Raw genomic sequence first — 24102 nt, 5'->3', positions numbered from 1 at the left:
GAAGAAAATACAAATACAAAAACACATATATAGGCCTATGTTCAATGTCTCAAAATAGAACAAGTACAATAGGATATACATAAATACACTAAGTGGTTGATGCCCCCTTTAAACCTGATTATGTTTAGGACCATGCAGCCAAACTCAGATGTTGCCAAAGCAGGGAGCGACGATTTTGACGTAGAAGGAAGTGCTGCTCGAGCTTTCTGTTTGTGTGGCGGGGAGAGAGCAGTGGACGTAGGCTTTTTTGCACTTTCCGGTAAATTCACGCTCTTTCGATTTTTGCTGGAATGATATTTTTTCAGACAAACGGGATTTGTTTTGTAAATGACAATCATGTGACACACAGATTTATGCTGCTGTCCAGTTGTAACTACAAACCCATCCGGAAGACTGGGGATTTGAGTCGATTCCATTAGACTGGGGACAACTGGAAAGCAAATGTCGAGGGTTGACTATTTTATTTTTCTTTACAAATCGCGAAAAATTCAGTCAATTGAAACTGTTATTGAATAATATTGCATTAATTTGATTGGTCGACCGACGAGCGAGATTTATCTGGCGGACTGTTGATGTTCTCAATTGTAGCCTAACATTCAACTTGTTACATTGTACATCTCATATAGTTACAGTAGTATGAAACAGAGGCGCCGCAACTCGGGATTTCTGCTAAGGTAGAACCTCTGGAGTCTACTGTAAACAGTTCAATAGAACATCATTGATGGACATAGTTATTTCCGCTTTACATCCGGTTTGAAAGAAGGAACCTTTTTTTCTATGGCAGGAACACATAATTCTGTCCCCTTCATTGGTTATTGATCCAATAGTTGACTGTCAATAAGCATACGAAGGCACTGGTCTATTCACATTCTCTGAGTAGGCTGCACCACATTATTGAAAGGCAAGTGCAGCTCACTAGAACTTTGCGCAGCCCCTTTGGGACTTCCCATGATTTGCTGTGTGGCCTGGTAGACTAGATAACCGATAGAGAACATGGAAGATGAGATGTTTGAGCAGCTCATGTATGTCCTGAACCAACTGGTGACATGGATCGCTGCGGGGGCTATGGTGTTTGGTGGAGTGGTGCCTTACATCCCCCAGTACAGGGACATTAGACGGACACAGAATGCAGAGGGATTCTCCACCTATGTCTGCCTCGTCCTACTGGTGGCCAACATTCTACGTATACTGTTCAGGTAAGTTTTGCCATAGGTGCAGTAATCTTGAGGTTTCAGGTTATTCAAATGTGCATTGATGCATGTGAAGGCTGTAGCCTAAGTGCATTTGAAGAACAGACAGACTTAAACTATTTGGCCCTTCAGATTTTGCAGTGTTTGAAAATGATACTGCCTCTCACGGGAATCCTTGTATTGGTTTGCATAGCACAGTTTTTGTTTGGTTCCAACAGAAGCCTTTTGTCTCCATGCAGAATAGTATTGCCACCCTGGAGCCTGTGCCCTGACTACTCCCTGTCTCCTCTTTCCAGGTTTGGGCGCTACTTTGAGACGCCACTCCTGTGGCAGAGCATTGTCATGATAGCCACCATGTTGATCATGCTCAACCTGTGTACCAACGTCCGCGTAGCCACCGAACTCCAGACTAAGCGACGTTCATTCACAGGTCGGTGTCCTCCTCCCTGGCCGTCCCTACTCTTTATAGCTTTATAATCAGTTTATAACCTCTTGTTCACATCATGGTGTGAACTACTGATAGTGCTTGGTTGTATCACCAACCTCTGGAGTGTGTGTTACACATTCCTTAGTTGCCCAATTGTCCTTCCTCACAAAGGAACTCCTTCATCTTCATGATCTACTTTACAGCTTAAACACAACTCAAATCTGACTGCACACCCACTCACAGAGATACACACCCAGCTAACCTCAAGGTGGTGCACAAATCTCCAAATCATTGTATGACAATCTAAACCAACGGTGAAACGGTCAGATAGAAATGGGTTATGTCGATCAAACATGCCTCTCTGACATGTAGAATAATGAATCATGTTGGCTCTTCATGACATTTATGAGCTTTTGAGTGGCACAGCGGTCTAAGGCACTGCATCTAAGTGTCAGAGGCCTCACTACAGACCCTGGTTCGATTCCAGGCTGTATCACAACCGGCCGTGATTGAGTGACCCATAGGGCGGCGCTAAATTGTCCCAGCGTCGTCCGGGTTTGGGTTTGGCCGGGGTAGGCTGTCATTGTAAATAATAATTTGTTATTAACTTACTTGCCTCGTTAAATAAAGGTTAAATAAGTAAAACATTTGTATCTGCAACATTTGCCTACTGAATGTGGCCCTGTACTGTACAACTCTAGTTTGTCTTTGTAATTTCCATGCGAATAAAAGAGTCTGCCAAAAGGAGAACAATATCCCCACACAGGAGCAGAGAGAATGGCTAACTGCCCTTATTAATAAACTTATCAGACAGCACTGACCACATGTTCTGTAATCACCAGCCCGAGAGGCTTGTAGGAAAACAGAGCCAGTGACTTTGTCAGCGCCTACATAATCACACAGTGTCACAGAATACAGTAATAATCAGTGTGTCCTCGGTCCTTGCGCCTCCAGTCTGGCGTCAAACACGATCAACAGATATGAGAACAATCCATAATATTCACACTGCTGGGAAATGTAAGTGTTTTGACCACTAGTTGCACCACACTTTCCCAAAAAATCTTGCTGTTCAATGTGTAAATGTATGTATATAAACTCTAGTGCTTTGTGTTTTAAGTTGTCAACGTGTCTGCAACTTTGTGTGCTGCTATTTTGGCCAGGTCTCTCTTGTAAAAGAGATTATTAATCTCTAATTCAACCCATACCTTGCACAAACAGAACACTGGCAGAATCACGTGTATTAAACAAAGTGAAACAGGTAGCATGCTAAACATTAACTTTATTCATCCTAAATATTACCATTGCAGTCATAACAGGATGTTGATAATCTGTTTACGGAACGGGAGTGGGCTGGCTGCTGAATCTGGTTCATAACTCCCTTCCTCAGCCTGTTGATTGACTGACAGACACCAGTTTCCTTGCCAACGGAATACTAGAACATTGAATGCTCAGTGCTGCCATCTTGTGGCCTCAATTTAGAGTTTGGTTGCCAATCAAATTGACAGGATCAAGGTAGGCGGGTCAGATGATTTGAGAAAACAGGCTGTTATGATTAGTCAAGCATTGAGATTTCAACTCTGTCTGACGTAAAACAAATGTTGAAGTTTCAACTCTGGCCAAACGTTGAGGTCTCTACTCTGTACAACAGTTTAGGTTTCAACTCTGTCCGACCCAAACGTTGATGTTTCAACTCTAACTTAAAACAAACGTTGAGGTTTCAACTATGTTAATTCCCACAGGGTAGTTATTGGGTTGTCCATTTGAAATCACTAACCTTATGTCAAAAATAATCTTCTCTTGACTTCAAACTGTGGGTCAGTTCTGGTCTGTAGCACAAGAGAAACCAAGCTCTCTTTCTCTGTTCCCTCTTCTTATTTTGTGTCTGTAGCAACAGACAGTAAGGACGAGGAGATCAAAGTCCCTAAGAAGTTCTTTCTGGGTAGGTACTGTCTCTCTCGCTCTCTGCCTTCCTCCCTTCATCTCTCTCTCTTTCCTTACCGCATGGTCTTGTGTGGCTCTCCCTCTCGTATTGCTCCATTCACAGTGCTAACTGCCACTAACTCATCAGCATCATCATGCCTTAACCTGGCATGGATCCTCCTGCATCGCATGTGATCCTTCCTCGTTATATCTCCATTTGTGATTCCTAAAGAACCAATATAGTTGTTATAGTGTTCGCATGGAAGTTCACAATGCGTGTTAGCTATAGTCAATAGCTTGAATTGTTTCAGTTTATAAAAGGCTTTTTTTTTTCTTAATATCTCCTGATATTAGTTTACTATAGCATGCATCTACTGTATTGCAGTGATTGTGCATGGACATTTAATTTTGCTTCAGTTCTTTGAGTTGTCTGATTGTGATGACTATCAGATTCTTACTCAGAAAATAAAAGTGCATGTATTCTAGACTCTTATCTATTGGTTAACCTTTGCATTAAGACTTTTGATTTGTTGCGATTTACTTGCTATGTTATTGACCTTGATAGACTCATTGCTCGGCTATGTTTTTTTTTTTGGTTTGAAATGAACTATGCTCAATGTTATTTTGTTAGCGCTACAGCAACAATTCTATTAAATGCTGCACGTGAAAGCTAATGTGCACTGCTCTGTGGTAAAACAACGATGATGCCTTGGATTCACACCAGCTTGCTAAAGATGCACAGACACCTCACAGATGTGACAGTGTGTGAGACTGTAGTCTTCCTAACTCTGTCCTGGCTATTCAACCTCTATCTTTTCCTTTTTGTTTCCACTTCCTCTTCTTGTTACTGTACGGAGCCCCTCACCCAGCCTGTTGACAGAGGCTGATGACCAGCAATCAATTGTACCTGTTTCATTGTGCTGAGAACTTTGTTTTTGTGAATCGCGTGTGATGCCCATCATAAGTATGCGTTTACTAACAATGGATCTCAATGCTGTGGTTAGTTCTGGTTAACACTGCTGCTTTGTAGGTGGGAAGGAGTTGCTATCCTCCGTGTGGACAGTAGGTGGTGCTGGGAAATAACCAAGGCCTACAGTACCTCTAATGCTCTGTGTTGTATATTGTCCAGAGTCCTCACTGACAGTGATGTAGTTTACCTTCTCAGAACCGCCGTCCATCACACACTTTATTGGGTTCAATCGTCTTTTCTCTTAAAAATACATGCTTCATTCTGAGTAACATAATTCCAAAATCCCCATCATGTTTAATTTGATTGTGCATTGTAGAATCCAATTCTAGTTGTAGAGAAAGGCACAGACTGTTGAAGACATTAATTTCAGCAATCAAAGTGATTATTTGTTTTGCCACCCTTTTATTCAGCCGCTGTGTTTGGAATTGAGTGTTGTGTGTTTGTGTCATTGGGAACTGGGAGTTGACTGGTGGAGTTGCTGCCAACTTCTTACAACTTATCAAATTGTTTCCACCCAGCGTGATGTTCTACAGCACAACTCCAGTGGTATGGTAAGCTGGCTTTCTTCTCATCACAGTAGAAAAAGCTTTATTCTGTCTTCAACTTACCTTATCGAAAGCTGGCATTTTGTGTCCCACATGTACGTTCACTGTTCTGGCCAGTACATGAAACAGTTGGTACTTGGCAGCGGAACCAGAGTTCAGTTGTCATGTTTCTTGGCATTCGAGCTGGAACCAGAGCCAGGGTGTGTTCTCCTTAGCCTCTTCCTGGCTTTGGGCAGCACAGGTCTGGATCTGGAGCTCTGCCTCCCTGGCTCTCTGGTTCTTTGTCTCCCAGACCCTATTCCTCTCCTCCCTGGCTCCGTCTCCCTCAGCCTCACTATTTGCCCCTGCCTGTTCCTTAGCCATACTTTGTATATATAGTGTATGTGACACCCCTTCAAATGAGTTGATTCGGCTATTTAAGCCACACCCGTTGCTGACAGGTGTATAAAGTCAAGCACACAGCCATTCAGTCTACATAGACAAACATTGGCAGTAGAATGACCTTACTGAAGAGCTCAGTAACTTTTTCAACGTGGCACCGTCATAGGATCCCATCTTTCCATCAAGTCAGTCAGAAGTCTGCCCTACTAGAGCTGCCCTTGGCCATCTGTAAGTGCTGTTATGGTGAAGTGGAAACATCAAGGAGCAACAACGACTCAGCAGAGAAGTGGTAGGCCACACAAGCGCACAGAACGGGAACCTCGAATGCAACAGTTTGGAGAAGGCCCTTCCCTGTTTCAGCATGACAATATGTCCCTATGCGCAAAGCAAGGTCCATACAGAAATGGTTTGTTGAGATCGGTGTGAAAGAACTTGACTGGCCTGCACGGAGCCCTGACCTCAACCCCGTTGAACACCTTTGGGATGAATTGGAACGCCGACTGCGAGCCAGGCCTAATCGCCCAGCATCAGTACCCTGCCTCACTAATGCTCTTGTGGCTCAATGGAAGCAAGTCCCCGCAGCAATGTCCCAACATCTAGTGGGAAGCCTTCCCAGAAGAGTGGAGGCTGTTATAGCAGCAAAGGGGGGACCAGCTCCATATTAATGCCCATGATTTTGGAATGAGATGTTCGACGAACACTTTTGGCCATGTAGTGTATGTGTCTGTTGCTTGTCTGTCTGTTGCCTAGACATGGGTCTGTTCCTCTATTGATTCATCCAGGAGGAGATAAGGAGAGGCATGTTGTAATCCACTATTGTTGGAAGGATGAAAGAGTACAGCTGGAGGTAAAGAAATAAAACAGGGAAGGAAAGTGTATGTATGGGATGTAAAAGAAGGAATTCATCAACAAACTACTCTTTGGCGAACTCCCTAATGTGCGGTTTGTCTAAATGTAGTTTGGGAGTAACAAATAGTTCTGACGTCTCCTTTGTTGGGTTTTCAGGCTTTGATGAGGTTGGTTACAATGGAGTATTTCAAAAATAATTTCACCTGCTTTCACTGAAGTTGTAAACATGAGTGTCAAACTGAGACAGACGAAACAACAGTATTCTGACCCGTTATCATCGGACTGTCACACGGACCTGTTGAACCAGTAGATTTCTGTATATTCCTGAGACTGTTGTGTGTTTGTGTATCCTGTGCTTGTACCGAACAGTTTAATGTTCTGTGATGTTCAGAGCTGGCTTCCGTCCCTGGCTTCCTTCTCTCTATGGCACCTCATCCTGGATCCATTATGACAGCAGGTTCCCAATCACTCTGGAGAAATAACCACGGAGTGCAGGTGCGTTAAGCTCCCTCCCTGTGAGTTCAAACAAAGAACGTGGAGCAGTATTTAGCAGTAACAGATATGTGAGGGGGGTTGGTTGTTAGGCCTGTGTACTGTTAAAGGGACAATCAGGGAGGACAGGGGAACTGGGCATTGGGAATAGTCTATATTCTTCTTTCGATGCTTATTAGTCGTCACAGTCTCTCCTGTATGGTGTGAATCTGACCGGTTCCACCTACTCTCCTCACATTTCTAGCTTTGAATTTACCCCAAAAAGCAGGTTGTTTTTTTCTGGACCATTTTATTTTAGGTGGCTTTTGTTTTCCCTGCATGATTATGGACTATGAATGACAACATGTAACTGTGGGAAGTGTAGACCTGACAGGCTAAATGACAGCTTCTAAACTAATGTTCTGAGGAGACCAACACATGCTAAGCAATATGACATGATTCCAGCTCTCTCTCTCACACTCACACACACACACACACACACACACACACACACACACACACACACACACACACACACACACACACACACACACACACACACACACACACACACACACACACAGTGGCCCCATGTCAGATTTAACAGGGAGATGAACTAGGAGAGGGGACCAGAGTAGATGAATGGCACAGTGTGGTGTAGCATGTAAAGGTGCTGCTGTAAACACCCTGTAACAACACTCTTCTACCATTACAATAAGCTCTGTGTGTGTGTGTGCCTCTTTGAGATATCCTCACCCCCCTCAAGGCATTGCTGTTATCAGTGAGGGCAAGACGGACTTACCCCACTCCGTGATTTAGCTGCAGCCCGTAGACATGATAATCCATCATGCACACCCTGACTTCCACACATACTCTCACATACACACATACCCCCGTCTGCCATGCGTATTAGAAATGCCATCTAAATCTCAGATCCGGTGAATATCAATATTTCAGTAAAATACATTCCATTGTAATTTCGAATGCACTTCAGCATTCAATCTCAGTAAGTCAGCTGGACACGTCAGGTAATGTGTCATACCTCTTCTTGTGGTTTCTCAAAAGGAAATGTGATTATGGAGAATGGTAGGAAACCAAACCAACCATGTTATTCTAGATGAGATGTATGAGTTTGCGCCCTCTTTTTATTTGATTCAGTTTAAGTGTGTTTGAGTCGCGAGGTTCACCAGTAGCTCTTGAAACTGTTTTTCTTCATAATCCTTCTGACGCTCTCGTCCCATACTCTGTTCCACAGGCCTCCTTAGAGGAGCGTGATGTTCCAAAGTGTCTTTTTAGATGAGTAGAATCTTATTTCAACGTGACCCTGTACAACTTAGAGGTTTGTGTAAAATCCTATTGAAGATGCTGCACAGCGTGTTTCGCCTCCATCTCTTCTCCCCCTCCTTTCAGTGGTGATTTAATTTCCTCCATTTCTTCTTCTCTCCCCTAACGACATTTAGAGCGGGGTCAGGCTCCGTGTATTGTTGTCTCAGTGAAGTTTTAAAACGCATTACGTGCAGCTCAGTGGTGACTTCATTGATTTACCGCAGGGAAAGGGAATGAATCAATAAGACTAACATTTTGACAGTTTAGCGTAACATAATCGTCAACATGCCAAAGAAGGAGGCATCCTCATCACTAACCTTCTTAATTCATACACCGATCGCGTTACGGTTGTCTTAGCTACTCCTATAGGTTAGAGATGACAGGCAGTAGAAGCACAATGTATTGTGGAGGTGCCAGTCTCCTAGCTGAGATGTTGTCAGATCACTAGAGATTTGTATTGCAGGCCTGTAGTTGTCCTGAATTCAAATGGCTCCTCCTTCAGTAAACTTGAACTGCACTTGTTTTTGTTTATTTCCCTGATGAAAAAACCATTCAACCTTTTAGGAAACATTTGGGAAGTCAGTGAGGCAGGAACATTAGAGTAAATCATTCTGCATTTTCCAAATACATTTTCCATGCAGCTGTACCTCCTTGTTTCACGTCACATGCAATGCTTTTTATTGCAGCCTTCTCCAGCCAACGTATCATGATGGAGAAAGATCGACCTCGGAAAGGTAAGAACCGTCAGTCTGTCGGCGTTAGTATTGTGTCTTACTTTCTCTCCGCATGTCTGTCTGCCTCAGACTTTGACTGGAGCCACTTCTGGTCGTGGAGTCGTTTCGTGGACTACCTGCAGTGTGTGGTGGCGTTCACCCTGCTGGCGGCCTACGTCACCTACCTGCTGCTGGACTCGTCTGTGTTCGTAGAGAGCCTGGGCTTCCTGGCTGTCTTCACGGAGGCCATGCTGGGGACGCCGCAGCTCTACTGTAACTACCAGAACAAGAGTACTGAGGGGATGAGGTGAGGGCGTCACACATACACACTGAAGTCACCGCAGTGGCCATTCAATTGTCTCCCCTTTCTCTCACTTGACATTCGCTGTCGTTCATCCCATCTCTTGCTTCCATACTACTCATAGCCCAGCTGCTGACCTTCAGTGGTTTATTATGAGACCTATGACTTCAAACTGTTTTTTTCATTTGCACACCTGTGTATAAATTCATTCTAATTTATGGAACACTTAAATAGTTGGATATGTAATTCAGACACCTAACTGGTACTGACTTTAGTTCATTCAGTGAAAGGATTTTCTACTAGAAGTGAAGATGTTCTTTAGTTTATACACTACATGACCAAAAGTATGTGGACACGTTCGTTGATCATCTCAATCCAAAATCATGGGCATTAATATGGAGTTTCCACTAGATGTTGGAACATTGCTGCGGCGCTTGATTCCATTCATCCACGAACATTAGTGAGGTCCGGCACTGGTGTTGGGCGATTAGGCCTGGCTCGCAGTCGGTGTTCCCTTTTCATCCCAAAGGCGTTCATTGGGGTTGAGGTCAGGGCTCTGTGCAGGCCAGTCAAGTTCTTCCACAAAGATCTCGACAAACCATTTCTGTATGGACCGCGCTTTGTGCACAGGGGCATATTGTCATGCTGAAACAGGAAAAGGCCTTCCCCAAACGGTTGCCACAATGTTGGAAGCACAGAATCGTCTAGGATGTCATTGTATGCAGTAGCGTTACAATTTCCCTTCACTGGAACTAAGGGGCCTAGCCCGGACCATGAAAAACATCCCCAGACCATTATTCCTCCTCTGCCTAACTTTACAGTTGGCACTATGCATTCGGTCAGGTAGCGTTCTCCTGGCATCCGCCAAACCCAGATTCGCCCGTCGGACTACCAGATGGTGAAGCGTGATTCATCACTCCGGAGAACCCGTTTCCACTGCTCCAGAGTCCAATGGCAGCGAGCTTTACACCACTTCAGTCAACGCTTGCCATTGCGCATTGTGATCTTAGGCTTGTGTGGCTGCTCAGCCATGGAAAACCATTTCATAAAGCTCCCAACGAACAGTTGTTGTGCTGACATTGCTTCCAGAGGCAGTTTGGAGCTCGGTAGTGAGTGTTGCAACCAAGGACAGAAGATTTTTACATGCTTCAGCACTCGGCGGTCCCATTCTGTGAGCTTGTGTGGCCTACCACTTCGCGGCTGAGCCCTTGTTGCTCCTAGACATTTCCAGTTCGCGATAACAGCACTTACAGTTGACCAGGGCAGCTCTAGCAGGGCAGAAATTTGACTGACTAGTTGGAAAAGTGGCATCCTATGACGGTGCCACGTTGAAAGTCACTGAGCTCTTCAGTAAGGCCATTCTACTGACAATGTTTGTCTGTAGAGATTGCATGGCTGTGTGCTCGATTTTATACACCTGTCAGCAACGGGTGTCACTGAAATTGACAAATCAACTAATTTGAAGGGGTGTCCACATACCTTTGTGAATATATAGTGTATTATTTAAACTGAGACCTTATTTTGAACAGGATGCCTCCTTAGATTGTCTTTTAATTTAACTTATTGGCTTTTTACTACATTCTCCCTAGCGATTAAATCCTTAGGCAGGATTCGCACAGACAATTAAATGTATATAGAACATGACGCTTCATTGTTAACGCTCCATTCTAATGCTGTTATTATGATGATGATTATATTATACCCATTTAGTGCCGTTGCTGTCATCGTCATGGAGTTTTAATTGAGGATCTTCAGTAGTGTTCCGAGTTCCTACTATTAGTCACGCAGTTGTGACCAAGTCATGACCAACGCACACACGCGTGTACACACACGCGCGCGCACGCGCGCGCACACACACACACACACACACACACACACACACACACACACACACACACACACACACACACACACACACAGTGCCTTCAGAAACGGTTCACTTCCCTTTACTTATTCCACATTTCGTGTTACAGCCTGAATTGAAAATGTGTTACATATATTTTCTTTCTCACCCTTCTACACACAACCCCCATAATGACAGTGAAAACATGTGTTTTGACATTTTTCCAAATGTATTGAAAATGAAGTCACATTTGCATTAGAGCTCACGCCCCTAAGTCAATACATGTTAGAATCACCTTTGGTAGGGATTACAGCTGTGTTTTTTGGGGTATGTCTCTAAGAGCTTTACACACCTGAATATAAATAGTCAAGTAAAGTACAGATACCCCCAAAAAACACTTAAGTAGTACTCTAAAGTATTACTCTACTTTACACCACCACTTTCCACTCTGTCATTTAGGTTAATATTGTGGAGGAACTACAATGTTTTAAAGTCACCATTGGCCTCATGGTGAAATCCCTGAGCGGTTTCCTTCCTCTCTGGCAACTGAGTTAGGAGGGACGCCTGCGTCTTTGTGGTGACTGAGTTTATTGATTCACCATCCAAAGTGTAATTAATAATTTCACCATGCTCAAAGGGATATTTTTTAACCATCTACCAGTAGGTGCCCTTCTTAGACATTGGAAAACCTCCCTGGTATTTGGTTGAGTCTGTTTTGAAATTCACTTTGAATGAGGGACCTTACAATAATCTGTATGTGTGGGGTACAGAGATAAAGTTGTCATTTAAAAATTATGTTAAACACTTATTGGGGACAGTCCATGCAACTTATTATGTAACTTGTTAAAAACTTATTAGGGCTGCAATCCGTTACCGGGATCGATATGACAACAGCCAGTGAAAGTGCAGAGCGCCAAATTTAAACAACAGAAATCTCATAATTAAAATTCCTCAAACATACATGTATCTCATACCATTTTAAAGGTAATCTTGTTGTTAATCCCACAAGTGTCCGATTTTCAAATAGGCTTTACAGCGAAAGCACAACAAACGATTGTTACAGTGCCTTGCGAAAGTATTCGGCCCCCTTGAACTTTGCGACCTTTTGCCACATTTCAGACTTCAAACATAAAGATATAAAACTGTATTTTTTTGTGAAGAATCAACAACAAGTGGGACACAATCATTAAGTGGAACAACATTTATTGGATATTTCAAACTTTTTTAACAAATCAAAAACTGAAAAATTGGGCATGCAAAATTATTCAGCCCCTTTACTTTCAGTGCAGCAAACTCTCTCCAGAAGTTCAGTGAGGATCTCTGAATGATCTAATGTTGACCTAAATGACTAATTATGATAAATACAATCCACCTGTGTGTAATCAAGTCTCCGTATAAATGCACCTGCACTGTGATAGTCTCAGAGGTCCGTTAAAAGTGCAGAGAAATATAAAAAATATGAAAAATATCAAGGGGTGTGAATACTTTCTGTACACACACACACACACACACACACACACACAACACAACACAATGTAAGTAGTCTCTGAATGATCATGCAACAGACTAAAAATAGAAGGATTGAGATGCTCATTATCATATTGATTATCAAAGACTCATAATAAAAAATATGCCTTCATAAAATAATGAATGTGTTAAGCCAAACCCCAGAACATGCCATTGCCATGCCAGTCAGGTCCAGAGATGGTTAATGACAACAGATCTGCATCCCAAATTGCACCCTATTCCCTATATTCAGTGCATTCGGAAAGTATTCAGACCCTTTGACTTTGTCCACATTTTGTTACGTTACAGCCTTATTCTAAAATGGATTAAATAAAATATAAAATCCTCATCAATCTATGCATACTACCCCATGATTGCAAAGCGAAAACAGGTTTTTAGAAAAACAGAGATACCTTATTTACGTAAGTATTCAGACCCTTTGCTATGAAACTCGAATTTGAGCTCAGGTGCATCCTGTTTCCATTGATCATTGAGATGTTTCTACAAATTGATTGGAGTCCACCTGTGAGAGGATTGTGTTGAGGCACAGATCTAGGGAAGGATAACAAAAAATGTATGTAGCATTGAAGGTCCCCAAGAACACAGTAGCCTCCATTCTTAAATGGAAGAAGTTTGAAACCACCAAGACTCTTCCTAGAGCTGGCTGCCTAGCCAAACTCAGCAATCGGGGGAGAAGGGCCTTGGCCAGAGAGGTCACCAAGAACCCGATGGTCGCTCTGACAGAGCTCCAGAGTTCCTCTGTGGAGATGGGAGAACCTTCCAGAAGGACAACCATCGCTGCAGCACTCCACCAATCAGGCCTTTATGGTAGAGTGGCTCGACTAAAGCCATTCCTCAGTAAAAGGCACGACAGCCCACCTGGAGTTTTCCAAAAGGCACCAAAGGACTCTTAGACAATGAGAAACAAGATTATCTGGTCTGATGAAACCAAGATTGAACGCTTTGGCATGAATGCCAAGCGTCACATCTGGAGGACACCTGGCACCATCCCTACGGTGAAGCATGGTGGTGGAAGCATCATGCTGTGGGGATGTTTTTCAGCGGCAGGGACTGGGAGACTAGTCAGGATCAAGGGAAATATGAATGTAACAAAGTACAGAGAGATCCTTGATGAAAACCTGCTCTAGAGTCCTTCCAACAGGACAACGACACTTAGCACAGCCAAGACAATGCAGGAGTGGCTTCGCGACAAGTCTCTGAATGCCCTTGAGTGGCCCAGCCAGAGCCCGGACTTGAACCCCATCTTACATCTCTGGAGAGAACTGAAAATAGCTGTGCAGCAACGCTCCCCATCCAACATGACTGAGCTTGAGAGGATCTGCAAAGAAAAATGGGAGACACTCCCCAAATACAGGTGAGCCAAGCTTGTAGCGTCATACCCAAGAAGACCCAAGGCTGTAATCACTGCCAAATGTGCTTCAACAGAGTACTGAGTAAAGAGTCTGAATACTTATGTAAATGTAATATTTCCTTTTATTTTTAACAGATTTGCTAAAATTCCTAAAAACCTGTTTTTGCTTTGTGTGTGTAGATTATTTTATTTTTTGACGTTTTTGAATAAGGCTGTAATGTAACAAAATGTGGAACAAGTCAAGGGGTCTGAATACTTTCCGAATGCACTATAGTGCATTACTTTTGATCAGGGCCTATTAGGGAAAAGGGTGCCATTTGGGACACTTGATGCTAATTTTTGATTTGATTTATTTCACCTTTATTTAACCAGGTAGGCCAGTTGAGAACAAGTTCTCATTTACCACTGCGACCTGGCCAAGATGAAGCAAAGCAGTGTGTCCAAAACAACAACCCAGAGTTACACATGGAATAAACAAACGTACAGTCATTAACACAATAGAACAATCTATATACAGTGTGTGCAAATGGAGTAAGGAGGTAAGGCATAAATTTGCCATAGTACCGAAGTAATTACAATTTAGCAGATTAACACTGGAGGGATGGATGTGCAGATGATGATGTCGAAGTACTGGTGTGCAAAAAAGCAAATCATAACAATATGGGGATGAGGCAGGTAGTTGGATGGGCTATTTACAGATGAACTATGTACAGCTGCAGCGATCGGTAAGCTGCTCAGATAGCTGATGCTTAAATTTAGTGAGGGAGATATAAGTCTCCAACCTCATCGCCGAAGTCAAGGATCGGTAAGAAAGTCAGTTTTACAAGGGTATGTCATCAGCCTGCTAATGACAGGCTGAAGGCATGCGTTTGCTTTTCCATCACTTCCTGTTTATATTGACCTGTCAGAGCCAGACACAAGACCCCTCTAGCAGACAGTTACCAAACAGAACATTAATACAACACAAAGAGGAGTGTGACTGGGGGCTGTGGGTGACACAACATGGGGGAGGATGGGGGAAGCTTGTATACAGGAAGTGTATTCTGATCTGTCTTGTCATGGTTTGATGGGAAATGATTTCCAAAGTGGATGTAAATGTAGTCCTCCCGTTCTATAGTTACAGTACAGCTCCAAATCACATATTTACTTCAAGGATGTCAAGTCAACCTCAGTAAAGAACAGATCTCTCTCTGTCTCTGTCGCTCTCTAATGTAGCTCCATGGTCAAAACAAGATACATTGTCAAACATAGCTCTATGGTCAAAGACAATTCATTTGAATTTGAGGCTTAATTATAGGGCTGTTTGAAGTTGAGAGCTTACGAAACACACATTATGTAATCCTGCTGAATTTATCCCCTGTGGTCACCTTGGATGAGATGTATTATATTGTGAATATTTCCTGGTGTGGTGATTTTGCGTGGGGTTGGTTTGCCCAGTGGTTTTGGAGATGGATGTACTTAGTTATTGTGGTCTTCCCTCCTATCCTTTCTGTGTGTGGCTTCCCCCCCCTATTAGCCTCTCTGTGTGCAGAATTAATGGCACTTTGGTCTAGGTGTGCTGGCATGATGTCAGGTCTCCAGCAGTGTGTGGGCGTGCGTCTGTGTGTGTAGCAGGGCAGCAATGAACATAAACCGACAGGAGCAGTCAAACTAATGACTGGGGTGGGAGGCGGGGGAGGTTAGCTAGGCGGGGGATACCTGGGGTGCTGGCGTTGATGTCTGCGCCCCTGGCCTGAGATAAAGGTAATGGAACATGGAGAGACAGGCTCTGCAGACCGCCTACTGACTGACTCCTTATAAGTCCTCTCTGTGTGAGCTGTTTCCCATGGACAGACAACACGCTCAGAGGGAGTGCCTTATTTAGCCTGCCATCTAACTGTTGTTTGACCATTAAATTCAGTCAGTATACAAGTCTGTCTCTGCATTCACAACACTGAATCAGTACCTTGTCAGACAAGTCTATGACAACATGCCCACACACCTGGGCTGTGGAGCTGCTGATTACCTGATAAAATGCAGAGGGTCTTCCATCCTCCACCACCACTGACGCATACAGGCTTTTTTACCTCTTCTGTAAGTGGCTGGGGACTTTTAGAATCATCTCCCAGGCATGTTCTGACCCCATCCCTGACCTCCCAGCATTCTCTCTGAGGATGCGTCCCAAATGGCACCCTATTCCCTATAGAGATGGGCCTTGGTCAAAAGTAGTGCAGTACATAGGGGGCCATTGGAGACGCAGACCGAGTTCTCAGGAGGGCTGATCAAATCCTCAATCCTGCTCTCACGTCATTACACACAGAGCTGGGCCCAAACTCTACATCAGCACTCAGAGAGAAAGAAAGAAATGTTTCTCCTCTTCTCCAGAATTAACAAGCTTCCTACCTTGGATGGATTTGGAGGGAGAGGGGGAGGATGGAGGGAGAGAAAGATGCAAGGAGGGAGGTAGTATGAGTAGATGCATGGGAAGGTTATTAAAAAGGGTGGTACAAATGAAATGAGTAAAGGGGTGTGAGGTGAAGGTGGAGACATGAATAATATAGAAGGTTTGACAGGTCTCACCCCTTCCTCTTTCCTCCCCTCATCCTGTGGGTGCTACAGTTGAAGTCGGAAATTTACATACACTTAAGTTGGAGTCATTAAAACTTGTTTTTCAACCACTCCACACATTTCTTGTTAACAAACTATAGTTTGGGCAAGTCGGTTAGGACATCTACTTTGTGCATGACACAAGCTATTTTTCCAACAATTGTTTACAGACCAATTAGTTCACTCATAATTCAATTCCAGTGGGTCAGAAGTTTACATACACTAAGTTTACTGTGCCTTTAAACAGCTTGGAAATTTCCAGAAAATGATGTCATGTCTTTAGAAGCTTCTGATAGGTTAATTGACATAATTTCAGTCAATTGGAGGTGTGCCTATGGATGTATTTCAGGGCCTACCTTCAAACTCAATGCCTCTTTGCTTGACATCATGGTAAACTCAAAAACAATCAGCCAAGACCACAGAAAAAATTGTAGACCTCCACAAGTCTGGTTCATCCTTGGGAGCAATTTCCAAATGCCTGAAGGTACCACGTTCATCTGTACAAACAGTAGTGCGCAAGTATAAACACCACGCAGCCGTCATGCGGCTCAGGAAGGAGACGCGTTCTGTCTCCTAGAAATGAACGTACTTTGGTGGGAAAAGTGAAAATCAATCCCAGAACAACAGCAAAGGTCATTGTGAAGATGCTGGAGGAAACGGGTACAAAAGTATCTATATCCACAGTAAAACAAGTCCTATATCAACATAACCTGAAAGGCCGCTCAGCAAGGAAGAAGCCACTGCTCCAAAGCCACCATAAAAAAGCCAGACTAAGGTTTGCAACTGCACATGGGGACAAAGATCGTACTTTATGGAGAAATGTTCTCTGGTCTGATGAAACAAAAATAGAACTGTTTGGCCATAATGACCATCATTGTGTTTGGAGGAAAGATGGGGAGGCTTGCAAGCCGAAGAACACCATCCCAAAGGACAACAAAGTCAAGGTATTGGAGTGACCATCACAAAGCCCTGACCTCCATTCCATAGAAAATATGTGGGCAGAACTGAAAAAGCGTGGGCGAGCCAGGAGGCCTACAAACCTGACTCTGTTACACCAGCTCTGTCAGGAGGAATGGGCGGAATCAGGAGGAATCACCCAACCTATTGTGGGAAGCTTGTGGAAGGCTACCTGAAACGTTTATCCCAAGTTAAACTATTTAAAGGCAACGCTACCAAATACTAATTGAGTGTATGTAAACTTCTGACCCACTGGGAATGTGATGAAAGAATTAAAAGCTGAAATAAAATAATAATTCTTAAAATAAAGTGGTGATCCTAACTGACCTTAGATAGGACATTTATACGAGGATTAAATGTCAGGAATTGTGAAAAACTGAGTAAATGTATTTGGCTAAGGTGTATGTAAACGTTCAACTTCAACTGGACCTAGCAGACAGCCTGAGACAGGGTGAACCTGTCCCCTGTAATCAGCCTGAAGACAATTACCTCTGCCTAGTGGCTTCAGCTAGACGATAGTCTTCGTACTTTGAAGCCACCATTTGTAGCCTCAATGCAGCAAATCTTCATCAGTTCACTTGTATGTTTCATTGAACATGTTGCCTTGCCAATAACATTGATACAGGGTCAGACAAATGACATAGGGAGAGTGGTACCATATTAGAGGTATTGGCAGTGTAGTCAATACTTGACAGTACTGTATGGTTATGAACCAGTCGTAACGTCACAGATGCACTATAATATTCATAGGATATGTGTTGTATTTATTATGGATTTGTTTATTGAGCCTACTACTGCATACCATGATGGAATATGACATCAGTGTATTTGCTAAGTGCAAAAACCCATTCCCTGAAACACCTAGAAAATGTTGTCTGAATAATTATTTGGAATTTAAGGTACACCGCAACCATACAAAACCCTATACAGGGACTACAAAGGGAAACTCAGCCACGAGCTGCCCAGTGACGTGAGTCTAGCAGGCGAGTTATATGCCTTTTTATGCCTGCTTCGAGGCAAGCAACATGGAAGCATGCGTGAGAGCACCAGCTGTTCTGGACGACTGTGTGATCACGCTCTCCGTAACCGATGTGAGCAAGACCTTTTTAAACAGGTCAACATTCACAAAGATTACCAGGATGTGAACTCAGAGCATGCGTGGACCAACTGGTGTCTTCACTGACATTTTCAACCTCTCCCTGACCGAGTCTGTAATACATGTACAAATTACCACGACAAACCTGTACCCCCGCACATTCACTAGGTACTGGTACTGTATATAGCCTCGTTATTGTTATTTTATAGTGTTACTTTTTATTTTATTTAGTAAATCTTTTCTTTACTTTATTTCTTGAACCACATTGTTGGTTAAGGGCTTGTAAGTAAGCATTTCACAATAAGCTCTGCATCTGTTGTATTCGGCGCATGTGACAAATAAAATGTGAATGATTTGACAGGTCTTCCCTTGACACCAATTAGATGAGGCATCTCCCCCCCCACCCTTTTAAATGTGTTTATATTCAGATTAGCATTCGGTCCTTTGACTAACCTGTGTTGTTTACACGTGAGTGGAAAGTGCTGACATGTCAGGATTGGCTCTGGCACTCTGAGCAGGGGTCCCTACTCCAAAATGTCTAGACACGAGGCAGGTAGTGTGAAGAACAGCAGATAGAGGATGCCTCTTCGTTCAGAAGGGAGTGTTGTTGTGGAAATGTTGTTGTGGTAGGCGGTTTATTGTAAACACTTCTGAATGCTGTTTGCTAACTTTGTTTGTGCCTCAGTCCTTCCTTTGTCAGCGTTTACCTTCTGTCCTTGGCTTCAGTACAAAGCCTGGGGAGAAAAACAACGAGTCCCAAAGACGAGAGGGAGGTTGGAGGAGAGGGATAGCAGTAGCTGGGGAGACTATTTGTCTGTTGTGATTTATCCATAATCACCAACACTGTCAAGACTTTTCTCATTATAAAAACTAACTTGGATGTTTTAGAAACATGGAGCGGAGATCCTGGGAGCCCAGCATGCCAAGAAACCTTGCATATACCCATTTATAATAAGCAACGCTGTTTTCTCCATCTAAAAAGTAGAGGGCTTTCAAAGCTCGGTCTTTGTACAGTAGACAACATACCTAGAGACCTCCTGCTGTACTGCCCTTCTACTGTTACTGTTAGTGGGTTACTTCCCTATTGGCTCATTATAGTTCACAATGCTGCATAGTAACACAGAGAGGGGCCACAGCGTAAAGTAGGGCTCTCCAACACTGTTCCTAGAGAGCTACTGTCCTGTAGGTTTTCGCTCCAACCCTAATCTAGCACACCGGATTCTAACCACAGAGTTGTTCTAAAAGCTACTGCTGAACAACAGAACTATAGTTGTTTATTTACTCTGACTTCCTGAGAAGTCGGCCTAAGCCCCTCCCTGAGAGAGGAGAAAGGAGGGAGAAGATCTGCTGCAGAGAGCAGACGGGTGAACTCACCGCGCCGTGCGTCTGAATTTTATGAACCTCCCTGAAAGGAGTTCTAAACTCCAGAGGAGTTGTGGCAAATTAACTTGAATTAATTCCATTTCTTTCCTTTTAATAGTTTGTTTTGGAACTAGTGTGTCAGTATCCCCATCTCTACCGATGTATTTGGTCTGTTATTGTGTTTCATGATTTCCTAATGTCTCTTTTCTGTCACGACTTAAGGCCGTGTTCAGGTGTGTCACCGGCCTTGTCCGAATACCTGTACTTGCGTTCTAAATAGTAGGCTTTTTGGCAATGCAAAAATATAACTTTTTATAGTGTGAAATTTGTTGTATCCTTTAAATGCCAGAATATCATACTTGTTTAGACTTTTCGTCTAGTATTTACTGCACTCTATGGAGGAAGAGAAACGTATTTTCAGACCCACGTGTGTTTTGACAACAGCTGATAATCGGCTGATAAGAGGACAGGCTGTAACAAAAGGAACAGATGGTGGGAAACGACGCAATTAGGTGACGCATTCTTAGTATGGGTGAGCCTAGTATATTGATTTGTTGCTTACTGCATGCATTTATACTAAACAGTACATAATACATAGTACGTCGTTTTAGTAAGTAGTAGGCAAGACAGATTTTGGACATAGCAGAGCTAGAGACAGTGGTTAACATTGAAATGTTTATCTCCCCCCTCTCTTCTTTCTACTCCATTTCTCCCTGCAGTATAAAAATGGTGATGATGTGGACGAGTGGGGACACCTTTAAGACAGGTTACTTCCTGCTGACCGAGGCTCCTGTCCAGTTCTGGACCTGTGGTCTGCTGCAGGTGGGAGTGGACATTGCCATTCTATTCCAGGTCTACTACTACAGCCGCTACCCGCAGAAACCCGTCTCACACACCGTGTCACACACAACCAGCACCAAGGCACTCTGAGACCCCCTAACACACACACACACACACACACCGTTACCATTCGGTCATGAGCACACAAACTAGTTAGTTACTTTGCCTGAAGAATTTTGCTGAATGACACTTGTTACATTTCTTTTCAAAATGGATAGGACCTCCAGTCATATGTATGTATTTGTATGTTGTGCATATGGTTATACAAGTATATTCCTAAGAATATATATATATATATATATATATGAATATATATATATATATATATATGAATATACCTGAGCATACACACAGCATCTTATGCACATGCATCAATCTACATTACCAGTCATATGCACTGTGTATGGACGGACACTCGAGGAAGTGTGGACCAGCTTTCCTGTCCATAGATCTGATGATTGTTGCATAGAAAAACCCTAAAAGACTTTCACAAAGGGCTGGTTACTCAGCCAGTGATCACAATGTCCAACCGATCATCAGTGTAACTAACAGAAACCTTACTGAATGTACAATGGAATTATTATTTTGGTGGGGAAATTAGATTCTACATTTAATTTAGATAGAACAAAGAGCTAAGTTCTCCACGGGTCTGGGCTGTCTGATCACTTAGGCCTCTTCTGGTCTGGTTGGGAGACCTCCGACTGCTGCTGCTGCTTGTTGGAAAATTCACAAGATTAATTCAACTGGAAGCAACAGCAGTTTTACCAAATATGAAAAAGGCTCTCTGGGCCAGAGGCCTGGTTCCTGGGAGCCCAACACATGTCCTTCAGATGTCTCTGAGGTAAAGCTTAAGGACTCAGTGGTTCAGTGGACCACTGTGTTGTTGGTATTACGGACAGTAAGGGAGTCAGTGGAGAGAGGGAGGTAGGACATTGTGTGAAACAAATATTATGTTTATGTTACTGTTTTCATTTAAAGGAGTAGCAGCCATGTTTGTAGGCCAGGGAACTGGAAGGATTTTCTATGTTCTGTGTTTTTTATGGTTAATGACAACTACAACAACGCATCGGGAAGGACATCAAGTACAACGCCCCTGTCTTTAGCACTGTTTATACCTGATTCTAACATGCATCCTTTCTCCTGTCCACATTCTGATGGTGCCCACATTTTCAGACAGGTGTAGACAATTTAAAGACACATATGTACCATGTGTAGACATATTTCTGGAAATATGGGCACAATCAGAATGTGGACAAGATCAGGACAAAGGTCGCATGTTAGCGCCAGGTATAAACAAGGCTTCTGAGGACCTAGTGACCGTCTGTTTGCTGGTCTATGAACAACTCAACTCATCTCCCTGCTCCTCTCAGCCTCAAGCACCCCTAGAAACCTTTTATTTGTTGAAATAGGACCTTCAGAGATTTATATGAATATTTCTTTCTTCAGCTTTCTTTGAATGTTTTAGATGTGTGCTTTTGGTGGAGACAAATCTTATCTTGCCGAGGGCTGGTGTGGGTGCAGGGTTTTGTTCTAGCCAAGTAGTAGGCATGTCCAGACTCAACCTCTTGGAGTGTTTGACCACATGGTAAGTTGAATCTCTCTGGGTGTAACCAAGACGATACCAGCACTACAGCTGTTATATTCACTTCTGAACTGCTTGCTAAAACGTAGTTGGTTGCGGCCAAAATGGCGTCCTGTTAACTGTTTTTTACACTACTTTTGACCAAGTAGTGTACTCTATAGGGAATAGGGTGCCATTTCAGACGCATATATATTTTTTTACGCTGGATACTCTGGGAAACATTATTTTAATCACTGGTGATGCGGAATATTTGTTATGCTATCATCTTTTTCTAATCCTGAAACGCTTGTATAATCACAAAACTTGTTCACTTGCCCTTTATCAAGCCCTTTTTTTACAATGATGAGGAGGATGGTGACGCATGTCAAATGGTGACCGTTGTTGTCATTGTAGGAAGAAGTTGTGCACCTAGTAAACTCTGGTTGTATAGCATCAACCGGACCAAAATTACTCACTGTTTCTGATGTGAAGTTGTATTCTTTTGGTGGTTCAGCTTTAGTTGTTCATGGGTAAAACTGCAAAACTATTCCTCTGTTCATGTAGATGCTGATCAAACAATGCCAATCCTTGTGATTTTTTTTGAATATTTTTTTTTTTACATAGTTTTAGGTCAGGATTCAATCTAAGTTGTGTTATTAAACACTGGACTGGACTGCCGACAATGCCCCTTTTTTAAAGGCAATTTACACCTAAACCGGCTTTCGCAGTGTCCATACCATGGATTCTGTCTCCGCGAACTAGGGGGAAATTGACTTTAAAAAGTGCATTGCCGGCTGTCCAGTGCACTGCTCTGTAAGGCGCCTTGGACTGAATCACAGCCTCAGTTTATGTACCCTCAATTTTCTTTTATAGTTATCATTTGTGTTATACATTTTTTGGCCATTTTTATATTTGATGACCAGTCTTTTGTTGTGTTTCTACACAGTACATCACCACATTTCTTTCCATGGAATGGCCAGTTCTTTCCATGGAATGGCCAGTTCTTTCCATGGAATGGCCAGTTCTTTCCATGGAATGGCCAGTTCTTTCTATAGAATTGCCAGTTCATCGTCAATAGACAATTTAAATCAACCTCTGTCTGATATTCTGTTACTTGTTGCCAGTATTCATGAAAGCTCTGTGGCGCTGTCATTAAAGGCCAAAATGAGAACTTGTATTCTACTGTGCTTTGTGTAAATTCATTATGCTAGTGATGTTTGTGTGAAGGGTGTAAGTTACACCAGAACACCCAGGGTGCATCTGAAATAGCACCCTATTCCCTAAATGGTACACTCATTTGGACTAGAGCCCTGGAAAAAGGTAGTGTGTAATATAGGGTAGCATTTCTGACGCAGGCCTGTTAGCACCTGTCCTGATAATACTATTCCATCAGCAGCGGAGACCTGGTTAGCATCATCTGTCCTGATAATACTATTCCATCAGCAGCGGAGACCTGGTTAGCATCATCTGTCCTGATAATACTATTCCATCAGCAGCGGAGACCTGGTTAGCATCATCTGTCCTGATAATACTATTCCATCAGCAGCGGAGACCTGGTTAGCATCATCTGTCCTGATAATACTATTCCATCAGCAGCGGAGACCTGGTTAGCATCTGTCCTGATAATACTATTCCATCAGCAGCGGAGACCTGGTTAGCATCTGTCCTGATAATACTATTCCATCAGCAGCGGAGTCCTGGTTAGCATCATCTGTCCTGATAATACTATTCCATCAGCAGCGGAGACCTGGTTAGCACCTGTCCTGATAATACTATTCCATCAGCAGCGGAGTCCTGGTTAGCATCATCTGTCCTGATAATACTATTCCATCAGCAGCGGAGACCTGGTTAGCATCATCTGTCCTGATAATACTATTCCATCAGCA

The 24102-nt window shown here is 43.1% G+C and overlaps 1 protein-coding gene across 2 annotated transcripts; it reads left to right on the top strand.

The window, feature by feature from the left end:
• Nucleotides 1-192: 192 nt before the first annotated feature.
• LOC135549837 (solute carrier family 66 member 2) lies at nt 193-23393 on the top strand. Of its 2 annotated transcripts, XM_064980170.1 has the most exons (5): nt 193-1196; nt 1487-1620; nt 3506-3556; nt 8883-9099; nt 20535-23393. In XM_064980170.1, exons 1-5 carry the CDS (start codon nt 994-996, stop codon nt 20743-20745), a joined length of 816 nt encoding a protein of 271 aa, XP_064836242.1. In that variant the 5' UTR covers nt 193-993; the 3' UTR covers nt 20746-23393. The 2 variants fall into 2 exon arrangements, with proteins under 2 accessions (XP_064836242.1, XP_064836243.1); XM_064980171.1 differs by lacking the exon at nt 3506-3556.
• Nucleotides 23394-24102: the final 709 nt, after the last annotated feature.

The sequence above is a fragment of the Oncorhynchus masou genome, chromosome 12, assembly GCF_036934945.1.
Source record: "Oncorhynchus masou masou isolate Uvic2021 chromosome 12, UVic_Omas_1.1, whole genome shotgun sequence".
Classification (NCBI taxonomy): Eukaryota; Metazoa; Chordata; class Actinopteri; order Salmoniformes; family Salmonidae; genus Oncorhynchus; species Oncorhynchus masou.
The sequence above is the reverse complement of the archived record's forward strand: the minus strand, read 5'-3'. Positions and strand labels throughout refer to the sequence as shown.

Excerpts from the sequence above, each read along its gene's own strand:
- LOC135549837 (XM_064980170.1), top strand. The coding sequence starts at position 994 with ATGGAAGATGAGATGTTTGAGCAGCTCATGTATGTCCTGAACCAACTG. Across the intron at positions 1,197-1,486 it reads ATTCTACGTATACTGTTCAG|GTTTGGGCGCTACTTTGAGA; the intron begins GTAAGTTTTGCC and ends TCCTCTTTCCAG. Across the intron at positions 1,621-3,505 it reads TAAGCGACGTTCATTCACAG|CAACAGACAGTAAGGACGAG; the intron begins GTCGGTGTCCTC and ends TTGTGTCTGTAG.